This window comes from Acinonyx jubatus, chromosome E4, assembly GCF_027475565.1.
Source record: "Acinonyx jubatus isolate Ajub_Pintada_27869175 chromosome E4, VMU_Ajub_asm_v1.0, whole genome shotgun sequence".
NCBI classification, from domain to species: Eukaryota; Metazoa; Chordata; class Mammalia; order Carnivora; family Felidae; genus Acinonyx; species Acinonyx jubatus.
The window spans coordinates 8,166,770-8,180,224 of NC_069395.1; the positions used below are offsets into that span (position 1 = coordinate 8,166,770).

At 44.2% G+C, this 13,455-nt stretch overlaps 1 protein-coding gene across 7 annotated transcripts in view; it reads left to right on the plus strand.

The window, feature by feature from the left end:
• The window catches only part of PBX1 (PBX homeobox 1), a 327,302-nt gene that overhangs the window by 2,240 nt on the left and 311,607 nt on the right, over nt 1-13,455 (plus strand). For 6 of the 7 annotated variants that reach the window (XM_053208802.1, XM_053208806.1, XM_053208805.1 and 3 more), the window contains one exon: nt 1,797-1,870. In XM_053208802.1, the coding sequence (XP_053064777.1) occupies nt 1,797-1,870 (74 nt within the window). Of the gene's footprint in view, nt 1-1,796; nt 1,871-13,455 lie in introns of those variants that run through there. The other variant, XM_053208804.1, reaches the window with a different exon arrangement.

The window sequence follows — 13,455 nt, forward strand, 5'->3', positions numbered from 1 at the left end:
CGTGGATGTTATGAATTACACCCTTATTTTAGCTGCAGGCACATGCAACATGTAAACTCAGAAGTACTGAGTGTGGAAAACTTAGAAATGTTCGAAGCCAGGAACTGTGCTTAATTTTTTTTTAAATGGGGGAAAGTTTTCAAAAATTAATCGGTGCTCTCTTCCAATTGTATTATCTTTAGAGAAGCTAATAATTACAGCAAAGTGGAAGATTTTTCCCACTGGCAATCTCTTTTTGAACTGGAACAGATTTCTCCATTACATTGTTGCAGAAGAAGAAACTCAGACATACCAATAAACTGGTTTAATAACAAGTTTGTGAAGTGGCAAGGGGCCGGGAAGGCTCGAGACTTCCCACTTTCCTCATGTACGATCAGTACTCCCTTTTTGTACAGCTGAGGACAGCCGAGGCTTGGCGGGTCTCCCCTGATAGTGGCCTAGATGCTGAGAGAGATTAGACCCACATTTTGGGATGGGGAAATCTGTTCTCTGTCTCTAACCCCATTGATGTGCTGTGGAAATGTAGTATTTCTGGAAAGCCGTCTGGGGCTTTTGTTGTTATTAGTCTTGTTGGTTTGTTTTTCCATTTGGGCCTATATGTAAGAATGCAATTAATGAAAACTATTTTAAAAGGCCCTCAAAGAGGTCTTTGATACAATAAAGTATTTTGTACCTTTTTTTCTCACCCCCCCCCCCCCCATGAGAACTCAGGCACCATTGAGCTTTCTTTTTGTTCAAACAATGTAACTCTACTCACAGTATAGAGAGCCTGCTTCTGGTTACTGCTCTTCATGAGGATGTGTGTCCATTTTTTTTTTTTAACTTTCGCAAGAATTGAGAAAGAATTGCATGTGTCTGGGGTGCCAGGGGCTTCCATATGTCTTTACACATTAATTTCAGTTTGTAAACAGAATTCCTTTAACTGATAGCTGATACGATCAGTATTTTGTTTCCAAAACAATATCCTTCTGCTAAGTGCTTCCATAGTAAAATAAAGGGAAAGGTATTGTTTTGTTCCTCAAGTGCATTCTGAATACACACGCACACCAGAACCAGGTAAATCACTAATCTAAAAGGCAGAATTGTATTTATTTTTTCCCCAATGGGTGCAAGGTCCTAATTGTAAATAATTGAATTTCAACACCTGCAAATAAGCGGCGTGTGCACAAGAGGCATAATGTGAACACAGAGAAATGAATTTATTCCCCATATGGGTATGTTTGCCCCCTGGCAATGCATTTCCATACTCTTTAACTTGGGGACTGAAATTTTATAAATTGACAGTTCTACTCAGAAGACCTTTCAAGCATCTTGTGTTTATGAGAATACAGGGGCATCTGCGGAATGAATTCGAACACATGGATGAATTAAATTTGAAAACACACACACAGACTAAGAGGCAGACAGCTCCTAGGCTGTGGTGGTTGCATAGATTATAGAAAACTGTTATCCTATGCGTTTAGCTTTGCCGTATTCATTGCCCTGGATATAGGATTATTGGTTTAAGAATTCCACTTTGATTAAACTATTAAAAAAAAAACTAACTCTGCCTAAATGGGCATAATTTAGGTTAGTTCTGTTCTGTAGTTAAATCCCTACTCTCTCTCAGCTAATTAACATTATTTCCTTTTCTATGGCGGGACTCTGTATATTAAGTCATAAAACAATCGAAGCATGCCACAGAGTTATGCGTGGTATATAATTTTGGCTAAATGTTCGGATTTTTCCCCCTGTGCATTATCAGCAGTTTGATTCTGAAAGTCCACCTAAGCCATTATGTTGTTTCTTTCTTGCAGAAAACATGCTTTAAACTGCCACAGAATGAAGCCTGCCTTGTTTAATGTGTTGTGTGAAATCAAAGAAAAAACAGGTAGGAATGAGATTTCAACATTTAAGCGTTTTCTTTGGCCAGTTGACTCACTTAGCCAGCAATCACAAACCCATTATTTAAATATTAAAATTTCAGAATAAAAGTACTCTCAAGGTGGATCGCGTATTCCAATAGGGAGTTCTAGTAGCCCTGCTTCCTGGGAAAGAAAGCACCAAGTTTCCTTGACAGTTATTACCAAGCGTTACTGGTTTATTTTCCTTAACTCTGTTACCAGCCTCTTTGAAACTGGGGCTAGAATAGAGGTTCTGAAGGGAAATTGATAGAATGATGTGCCTTTGGGGGAAAAATATGAAAGTAAAAGTCTGTTTCCTGAAGGAATGTATTTTGGCCCATATTTAAAACCCTGGTGTTTTTGGAGTTGGGCATGGGGGCTAAGCTGTTTAAAGTTTCCTTTCCTTTTTTTCTTGTAATGGTACAAAGGAGCAGGCTAGAGGTTTCTCAGCAGTGGTGGTTGTCAAATACCTTTGTGGAAAGCGCTGTACAACGTCAGGTTATCGGTATTTGTGTGCCCTGTGATTTCATAGCAGGGGGAAGCGTTGGGTTTAGGAGAATATAATGCCATGAGATCACTCATTCTGTTGTTTTTCTACTTTCTAGACCTCCTCTCATGGACTAACACACTTATAACACATCCCAGGAGGGCATTTAAATTTTAAAGCAACAATTAAAAAATAGCAGTCATCAATCAGAGGTGTTCTTAAACAACAGATGCTCTGGGAAGGACATTTAGCAACATCCTCTTGTTTGTTTATTTTAATCCTTAATTTTCCAAAGTGGCTGAATCTCTCCCTTGTAAAAAGAAAGAGTTGAGAAGGCAATCTGAAACGAGAGCATAATGATGAGGAACGAGGGGTGGTTATATAAAGCGGGAGCTTCTGCTGGCCTCTGACTTGCTTGCTTCAGAGCAGTGCAAAGTACCTGCCATCCTATTTATTTATTTATTTTTTACAACAAGGAGTGTAACAGTCAATAATTCATATCTAAACCATATAAGCAAGGGCATGACATGAATGAAAGTGACAATAAATATGATTGCATGCCCGGTTGATATACATTGATAGTTACACATAAAAAAGCTGGGGGGGGGAGGGTACCCAGGGTGGCTTTCTTTTTGAAAGCTCTCTGTGTTTCTCTTTTAAAAGAATAAATAGTTTCAAGATGTGACCGTTGATCGAATATGTAACTACTTGGGTCTTGAAATCTATGTGAAATTAGTAAGCAGCTCCTTTGTTGAATGTTATTTGTGTTGTGCACAACATTCCAGACAAAGCACCTGAGCAGTAATGTTCAGACCTTCAAGACTTTCAGGTTGCCTTGCCAAAACCTAACCTTACTGCAAAGCTGATAATTACATTATTTTAGCTGTGAAACACCTCTTAAGAGATTTATGAATTGTGCATACAAATATCAAAGAGCCCTTCCAGTTTGTCACACTTTTTAGCTTTTTTTTCCCTATTAGCCAGGGCAGGAAACCTGAGTGTATGTATATAGATTTTTTTCCTCTCCTTTTTTCTTCCTTCTCATTTTCTTTTTTGATCTCCAATGCTTATTTACTTTGAATTTTTGGTTTGTTGAAATCTGCTTCTAACCTAGTATGCTTTCCTGCCCGTCTTGATTCACCAAATATAGAATCAAGACATAAAGGCATATTTGATAATCCAGGCTAAAGCGACTCAATTTTGGAAGACACTTTATCAGATATTTATGGAAAGGAAGCCCATCGGGGCACTTGAATGTATATTGTGGTCAAAGTGTTTAATTCTAGCCTTCTAATTAAAACCTACCAAGGCAGTAGATCAAAGTGGATGGGTGTGAATAGAGATCCGGTTCTGGTGTGGGTTAAAGAGTTTGTTCCTTATTCACATTGGCTAAACTATGGTTGTAGGAAGCAGGGGTATTGGTCAAAAATAATGCTTGAAAGGTGTAATCTATCGTTGGACTGTATATTTCGCTTTTAAAATTTCCTGTCAATTGATGAATTGGTGTTTGGAGATTTTTAAAAATCTAAGTTCAGTTTCGGTGTGTTGTCTTTAGAATAATATATTTAAAAAATAGTTTATGAAGTACTGTAGACTGAGAAGATAAGGATCCCTGCCCCTGTGTTAAAGGGGAAATATACATGTGCACACGCACACACGCGTGATAGGGGTTTGGATTGAGAGGGCACCCATGGGTGAAAGTTTAAAAAAAAAAAAAAGAAAGGGAAAAAAAAAAGCTTTCCTCCTTGTTTCTCTTCAACTTGTATGTTAGAAGGAGTGAGGGGAAGGAAGAAACATCTCCTGGAATGCTGAGTGTTCTGTGTTAAAGGTGGGGAGATAGACAACTGGTGTGTGGAACAGAAGCCTTTGACTCTGAAGCATGATTCCCCCGGCGCTCAGGATTTGCCCAAATCCCCGTCTCTGTGCCAGTGTATCTCCCATGCGGTCGATGTGTCTGGTAAAGTGTGTAAAGTTGCAGGAGTTTGGTTTTTTGGTTTTTTTTTTTCTTCCCTCCCTCTGGATCCAGGGCTGGTAGGCAGATCTGTTGGAGGGTCAGTTCCTATGCATTCCTTCATTGTTATGGGACTTTCCCTATTGTTTCTTCCCAGGCCCCTGGCCTCGAATGAGCATTTTTGAGCTTCCGTCCCAAGCACTGCAGAGGTTACTGGGCTCAGGGTGGGCTTGCTTGTTTATTCGCTCGCGAAGTTCCCACGTTCGGCTCACCTAGGCCTTTAGAAGGAAGACTGGACGCCGAGGGGAGCAGCGGTAATGGCTTTCATTTACTGCTTTTACTTTGTTTTTGTTTTTGCTCACGATTTCAGTGCGAGAGCTCAGAACTAAGTGGGGAAGATTGTCTTCCCCACCTTTTGCAACTCGAGGGAAACATGCGCACAGCACCCGAAGTAGGCAGCACCGTCTAAATTACAGTTGATTGATGGGTATTTAAGTCAGAAATTACTGTCAGGATATTAAAAAAAAAAAAAAAACAACACACCATGTGTCTTCTTGCTTCAGAGTGTGGGTGAGTTTTTATTTTGATACCCTTTTGCTTTTTAAAAATAAATGCTAAGAAAAAAGAAGGCCTGCAGAACGCTCCGGGCGGCAAATCTCAAAAACAACAGCCAAGGAAACCCGTGTCGAGACCCATAGCAATGTGTATCTCACAAGTGGCTTTTATCTGCTGTCTCCTTCTGGGATCAGAGGGATTTAATATCGACATTTGGGCCACTTAATATCTTATTTTCTTTTGTGTCTAAGGAAACATTGCTTGTCTTCTGACATAGTAGCAAAAGGCTGGCTTTTACCTAGGCGTATATGTAGGGGTGGGGGGGGTGATGCGATGGAACAGGAGAAAAAAAAGTCAAACACACTGTGTTTCTTAAAAAGATCTTGCATATAATATCAAATGTCTTTTGATTTTTTTTTTTTTGACTGTAGTGTCAAAATTCACGCAGGTTGAAAAATTAGGAAAACACCCCAAAAATACTGGGTGCCATTTACTAGGGAGAATATTTATAGACAGCAATGAAGAGCGGTGATTGTTGTGAATAGTTTTTAATTTTAGAACATAATAGCTATATATGGCATTTCCAGCCGATTTTCCTCTGTGAATTATCTGCGCTGAAGTTAAATCAAATCACTGAAGGAGGTTAAAAAAATAGGCTTTTTTTTTTCTTTTTCTTTTTTTTTTTTTTTGCTTCCTTACCAACCTTTTGTTCTCTCTTTTCTTTTTTCTCTGTGTTCAATTAACACCCCCATCATAGCTCTGTGTGTGTGTGTGTGTTTAAGTCTACTACTGTATTTCACTTTTGACACACTCCCTTATTCTTGCCTGCCGCTTCTTTCTAATACAGCAGTTATATTATGGGACTGGTAGTCTCTACAGCATTAGAGAATAGTGTGTGTGTGTGTGTGTGTCTGTGTGTGCGTGCGTGTGTGTCTGTGTGTGTGTTTGTATAAGTAGGAGAGGGGCAGGATGCAGCGACACTGTATCCAGCAGGGGAATAATTCCGATGGTATGAGGCCTTGAGCCGAGCAGGAGTGAAATAACTTTAGACAATTTAGAGCTGCCTCTGCTCAGATTCCTTTTGGGGTCACGGTGGCAAGAGTGACTTCATGGAAGTCCACCCATAGCGGGCAAATGCAAAACACTTTTTCTTGCTGATCACAAAGTTCAAGCGTTAGGTCTTTTCTTTTCTTTTTTTCCTGTCTTTTTTTTTTTTTTGTGGAAGGGGCTGAGAGGGAAAAGTGGGGGAGGGGGGGTGCGAGGGAAGGGAAGTTACAGACCAGCTTCGCTTGAACACTCCCATCCAGGTCCAGCAGTGAGCTGGGCAGAAGTAATGTGATTCGACAATACACGGTTCATCGTAATCTGGTCGTAAGCTGTATATAGACGTGCAACACTGACTGATGGGAAGTATCCCTTCTCTCCAGTCACTTTAGTGCGATCCATTCTTAGAAGTAGAGTTGATAAATTCTGGCATGGGAGAGGTACGAAGGAGGGGTGCAAAGCACATGGGGGGCAGACCTGTCCGCACGAGAGTTTTGGAAGTTTGGGGTCGCTTCTGACAGTCAGGGCGCCTGTGAGGATTGGGGAGCAGATGTAAGTTAAGGGAACTGAGAGAGGGTTTGGGAGAGGGTTCACAGACCCAGGGTGTCAGGAGCTGGGGGGGGTGAGTGAGGCTGTGGGTTCCCAGTTGGGTGGTGCTGGGAGGGGGCGTAGTGCCTGCCTGTGCTTTGAGCTTTCTGCTGGTGCAAGGCAGCTCACGTGCTCTCCCCTGCCTTCTACTGACGCCCATGAACTTTTGGTTGCTGTTGTTGGCACAATTACAGAAATACCCCCAAACAAGCAAACAAACCAACACTTAAATACTGAACATATTTAAATAGGAGAGCATTTTCAGTTTAATTTAAAGCATAACCCCAGCTTCTTTGGAGACACGGTTTCCACTCATGCCTTAGGAAAACTTAGCCTTAATTTTGGTTTTAAACCCCTTTTAGAGGGAGGCTGTTATGTTTTGAACTTGGGGAGGTGAATCCAAATAGACTTCATTCCTTTCCCTTTTCATATATTAAAACAACTCATTTTATATATATGTGTGTGTGTGTGTGTGTGTGTGTATACGAATATATATATATATACACAACACCACATGACCGAGGTCGTGTCCTAGATCCAGCTCCCAAAGACTGCTCTTCTTCACTTTTGCGTGACCCTGAGAGCCACCCGGTCCATCTGCACTGCCATTTGTCCCTGGGTGAGAGGAATATGATAATTCTGGCTCCACCCCTGTCCCTTACCTGAGGTGGGGTGGCCAGCTGTAAGGGACACAGTAATTGATAAATAAAATAAGGGAAGGATTAATGAGTTGTTTGCAAAGTGCTTTGAGTTCCCTGGGCTGTATAAATAAAAGATGCTGTGTTTTCTGTAATAAATTATGTCGGGACCCATATCCTGTCCCATTTCATAGGATGTCACTGTGTTAACCCTTTCAGGCCATAGGAGCGTATCTACCAGTCCGTAATTATGTAACGGGTGGTTGGTCGTCTCTCACGGGGAGAATTCTCTGGTTGAATCTATGGCTCCATGTGCATCTGAGAGGTGTCACTTAGAACTTGGCAGAGTGATTTCCAGAAAAAAAAAAGTGCAGGTATAGACGGTCATAAGATTATAAAAACGATCTCCCTTTATGGCAGAATAAGGTCAGTAGTGACTTCCCGGAAGGTCTTCTTACCACTGACAGCTATGTTTCAATCTCTCAATTATTGGTGGAAATCAAGATTGCAATGGGTAAAAAAACCAAAATCATCCTTTTGGGTTGAGCTCATAGATTCAGCTACATCTGGCACTGACCCTCTTGTCATTAAGTGGTTATGAGGATGGGTGCCCTGCACCTGTATTAATTCTGGACCTACCACTAAGCAGTTGTACGATGATAGGCAAAAAATTGCTTAAAGAATTGTAGGAGAAACTCTAACAGTAGTGGTTAAGGACTTGGTCTCTGCATTTGTATCCCACATCTCTTACTTTTTAGCTCTGTGACCTTATTCAAGTTACTATACCTCTCTGTGTTTCATTTTCCTCATCTATAAAAAGGAGGTACTGATGATACCTATCACAGAGGGGTGTGGTGAGGATGAAATGAGGTAATACATGTAAATTACAGTGCCTGGCGTAAGCAGTCAATAACTGTTAGCTTTTATTATTTCTGGCCCTGTTTTCTTCTATGAAAAAGAGAGGCTTGCACCAGATGGTCCCTAAAGACCAAGCCAATTCCAAGACTCTGTGATTCTATGCTGAAAAGAGACAAAAATTGCTGAATTTAAGATTTGCTTTCTTTTGTTTCTCTTGCTGTTCTCTTAAAGCGAGAATTAGCTCTATCTGGCCAAAAGGCTGGGACTAGGTTGGAAGAAAAGGGGGAAGGAATGAGTAGGAACAAAAACAAAGGTTTTTAGTTATCCACAAACTGGACAACAACTACCTGAAAAACTAAGCTTGCATATATTAGTGATTGTGTTTTCTTAGCATCAGGAACTAGAGATATTATGTATTTATAGTTAAAAATATTTTCTCTCTGAAAACACGTGGACCCATCCATTCAAGTTACAAAGTTTGAAAGTAGGAAGAGTAACATAAAGTGAGGTTAGGGTAACAAGGATCTTTTCCTGACTTCCTAATATGTTTCTTATTTAGGAAAAATTTTATCTTTATCATAATGACAGCCTGGATACATTGTAGGTTTTATTCTTTTTTATTCTTTTTAAATGGTTTTCTTTTTTTTTTTTTTTAAAGCAAACTCTGTGCCCAACGAGGCAGCTGAACTCATGACCCTGAGGTAAAGAGTCACAGGCTCTACCGACTGAGCCAGCGAGGCGCCCCTGATAGTCATCTTGAAATATACTTCATGTACCATGAAATTCACCCATGTTAACTATACAGTTCAGTGATTTAGTATATTTACAAAATCGTACAACCAGCAGAACCTAAATTTAGATCCTTGTTCATCACTTACCAAAAAACCCAGTACCTATGACCAATCAGTTCAGATTTCTCCCTTTGCCTAGCCCCTAGAAATTGCTAACCTCTGCCTCTAGGGATTTGTCTCTTCTGGGCATTGCACATAAATGGAGTCCCATAACATGTGTTGTGTTCTTAAGTCATATTGTAAATGACACCACCTTTTGTCTCTAGCACCCCCGGCCTTCCATTGTTTTCAACCTTTTCCTCCAATTAGCGATCTCTTCTTTGCCTCCATGTTTAGGGTTCTGTATTTTTTTGTCTTCTTTGATCATTGACACCTACTCTAAAAAAAATTGTTTTTGATAAATTTAAGTCAAAGGAATGAATCTCTACTGTTGGAATTTCAGGTGTGAGGTTCCTGGAAAGGGAGAAATTAGCAAAAGAGATTGGGCAATTTTTTGAAAGGCAGTCTAGTATGATAGGGAAAGCCACCCTGGATTCCATTCCTAGCTTGGTGTGTAATATTAATAAGTTATTTGATGTAACAGAGCTTCAATTTCCTCACCTATACTGTAAAGATAATAATATTAGTGGGGTAATTTGGGGGACTAAACACAATAATACAAAGCATATAGTCTAGTGAGTGTGCTCAATAAATGCCAACTACTGTTTTTTGGGTTTTGTTTTTTCCAAAACCACATGGCAGAGTGTTGACCACCCTACTCATGAGTTTGGCTCTGTCTGTTCAGGTTGGGTTTTCTAGCAGGTCGGTCCAGGAGTTTTAGAGGCTCACCAAAATGCCTCCTGACGCCTGCTGCATTTACATGCTTTGAATGGTTGTCTGTATAAGAGGGGAAAAGACTCTTGGGCAAATCTCAACAGAAGGTATCCCAGCATATCTGCACTTTCCTCCTTCAGTCCTTGAGTTCTTGAAAAGGAATCCCATAAAACAGTGCTGTCTGGTAAACACATAGGTAACTTCCAATCTAATTTTTTAATGTTTATTTATTTTGAGAGAGAGAGTAGGGGAGGGGCAGAGACAGAGAGAGAGAGAGGGAGAGAGAGAGAATCCCAAGCAGGCTCCACGCTGCCAGTGCAGAGTCTGATGGGGGGCTCGAACCCACAAACTGCTCGACCATGACCCCAGTTGAAATCAAGAGCTGGACACCTAACCGACTGAGCCACCCTGGCGCCCCTTAAATTTAATGTTTTGAGTTTTCTCAAAACATTGTGGCTCATTAAAGGAAGTAAAAAAAAGAGAGAGGTGAAATTAATTTTAAGAAATAGATTTTTAAATCCAAATATCTAAAATACTTCAACATGTGATCAACATATAATTATTAATGAGCCATTTTATTTTTTCTTTTGTACTAAGACTTTGAAACCCATTGTGTATATTATATTTACAGCACGTCTTCAATGTGGACTAGGCATACTTAAGTGCTCAGGGTTTACATGTGGCTCGGGTCTTCTGTATTGGTCAGCTTGGCCAAGGAATGGTTGTTTTGGCATAAACTTTTGTTTTGTTTTCTTTTTTGGCATAGAACTAGGATGAGGTGGTTCATCACTATCTCTTTTTTTTTTTTTACTTTTTTCTTTTCATAACATATTGTTTTATGATTTGTTTCCATATCCTTAACAACATCTTAAATGTTCCCCACAAGAGAATGAGTAGGTGGAAGCCGCCATCTTGTTTCCTACAGTTAGAACGCAAGGGACAAGTCCAGAGGAGTCCATGGTGTGACAAAGTTTGCAGGACCCAGAGTCAGGGTCAGGAGTTCTGAGGTGCACTGCTGACTGCCTCCAAAGTGTGTTATTTTAAGAATGTCATTTAACCTCTTAGTCTCAGGTTTCCACATCCATGGAATGGGCAACTCTAGAGGGCTGACCCCACATCCCATGGATCATGAGCCTCAACGTGAGTCCTGCCCAAGACTTGGATGGAAGGCAGGTGGAGCACTTATAAAAATCTTTTTCATTACTGCAGTTTTAATTTATCCTTTGACTCCTCGTCCCTTTTCTAGACAGTCATATAAAAGGGTTATGGTGGTGTTAAAGCTACCTCCCATCAGTCAAGTTGAATTGGAGAATGCAAACCGGAAGAGGAAAAAAAAATAGTGATTTTTTTTTTAATTGAAGTATTTAGCATCACATTTACAAGGCCCATTGGAGGCCAGTCCCGGTTTAATCCACCTTGTAGACTCCATGACCGAAGGCAAATAATGGTTCTTCTGCATCCTTTCTGTTTGTAGCTAGCTGTTGGATTCTAGGCTGGAGATTGCTTTTTGGAAAACACGAAGATTTGTGGTTGCAGGATTGGAAGGGCAGTATACCTGTGCAAGTTCACACGGCGCAGCCCAGAGGAAAAAGTCGGGGAAACTTGGGTTTGCCTTTCACCTTGGAATTGTGCAGAGTTCCTTGTTTCCCATTTGCCTCAGCTGAAACGCTGAAACACAAGGCCTGTTTCCCACCCACCCTTCAGGGGGGCTTCTGGAGACTTAAAGTGAGGGTATTTAGAAAGATGTTTGGCTGTCTCTAAGACGAAGTGCGGCCCGCAGAGGGGGGGTGGGTGTGTGTGTGTGTGTGTGTGTGTGTGTGTGTGTGTGTGTGTATGTGTGTGTACGTGAAGTTCTGTGTCTGTTGTGCTTTGAGACCGGGTTGAATCTGCCAGTAGGTCAAAGGAATAAGTTTACCTAGTGGCCTGCGCTGGCAGGCCCGGGAGGGAGGGCAGGCGGGCGTCTCTCCGAGGGCAGCGAAGGCTGCGGGTGATTTGAGCCCGAGTGCGTTCCCGGAGGAGAATCCTCCTTGTAATCCCCATTGTTAATCGAATGGAAAGTTTGCATTTCTCTTTTGTCCCTAACAAAGGAAGCCTCTCGGGGACCCTAACGAGGAGCCCGGCCTCCCCGCCCTCCGCGAGGCCCGCTCTGCTCTCCGGGTTGGGAGGGTGTGCACGGCGTCGCCTTCCTGCGGAGCCTGCACGCGGGGGGCTCCGGGGCCTCGCTCCCGGCCGACGTTAGGAGACACTTCACAACAAAGCGGCGGCAGCCCGGGCCTGGCTTTTCCTTTGTGCGGCCTGCGTGCGCGGGTGGCCGTGACCCCGCAGCCCCGGCGACGGCGAGGCCCCGGGCGGGTGCGGGCGGGAGCGCGCGCGAGCATTGGGTCCCGGCGGGGGTGGGGTGGGATGGGGTGGGGGGACGCCGGGGCCTGTGGCCAGGTGAGCGGCCCGCAGTGTTGGGGGGGGACCGTCGCCGCCGCCACGACAGGAGGGCGAGGGCGGCTCGCGCACGCCAGGTGGTGCGCGGCAAGGCGGAGTCGTCTGCAAGGAGTTGAGGGGGATGCGCGGCGGCGGAAAACTTTGGGAACTTAGGGAAATGCGGGGCCGCCGCGGGGACAGGCCGGTCGGCGGGCCACCCGCGGCGCGCGAGGGGCGGTGGCTCCCTGCGGACGCGGGACGGCCCGGGGGTTCTCGCAGTGGGGGCGGGGGCGTGCCTCCAGTGGCCTCTCCCCCCTCCCCCCCTCCGCGCCCTGGGGCCCCGAGAAGGTGGCGGGAGGTGACCCCGCCCCCCACCCCCTCCGGCGCCACGCGTCCTTCATCGCACACCCCACCCTTCATTGCACACCCCCCCCCCCCCCGCACCCGGTCAGGCTGCTTGCTCGCTGTCGGGGCGTCGGAGCCCCGGGGTGGGGAGGGGCGGTGAGGGTGCTGGAGGGCACGAGGCCTGGCCCCGGGAAGCGGGGCTCCCACGCTTTCCGGGCGCCGGGTGTGCGACGTGCCCGAGGCCTGCAGACCTCGGCGGCGGTGGCTTTGCGTGCAGGGGTGCCACGCAGAGGGCGGCGTGCGAGCACGTGGCTGAGAGTGTGCGCGCTCCCACGCACGCGTGTTGATCTGCAGCGTCTTTTCTCCGTTGGCCCGGTGTCGTTTCCTCTCCGTCCTTAAACGTTCCCGTCGGTGCTTTGTGCGCGTGAAATGAACTCACACACCACCCTCCGGAAGGTGCTGCAGGAGCCCTGGTGTTTCCTTTGTCTCTCAGCCCTTACAGGGAGCATGGCACCCTCCCCTGGGGGGATTTTTAACCCAGAGAACCTTGATGGACCCTAAACGGCCCTGACATTTGTTAAGGGAGGTCTGATTCCTTGAACACTTGAAGAAGGTTTGGGGCCTTCAGACATACCTACTTTCTTACATGGCGACGCGTCTGGTCTTTCACGGGAGTCTTAAGCAAAGAGAAAAGTGATTTGGGAGTTTGCCCCCCGCCCCCCGCCTGTACATACACGGAATTGCTCCCCTCCTCCCCGCCCCCCCCCCAGCCCCCCAGCCTACTGGAGCCGATGCAGGAAGGGGCTGTCATCATGCTCATGCCTAAGCCGTATTACTTTATTTTTCTTCTTAGAAAGTTACACTAGGAAAGATGTTCTTGATGTGTGATTATTATTCTTAAATGGATTCTTGTGCTTTCCTATTATTGCTCTGTTACAGCCCCGCAGAGCAAACCCCGGGTCCTGCAATAGACCCTCCAGAAACTTTCCATTGAATGCACATGGGAGAGCTAGAAGTCGGAAAGGTTGAATTCCCTCATTACTTCCCAAATCCGTGAATTAATTCTATGAATTGCACCAGCCCAGTC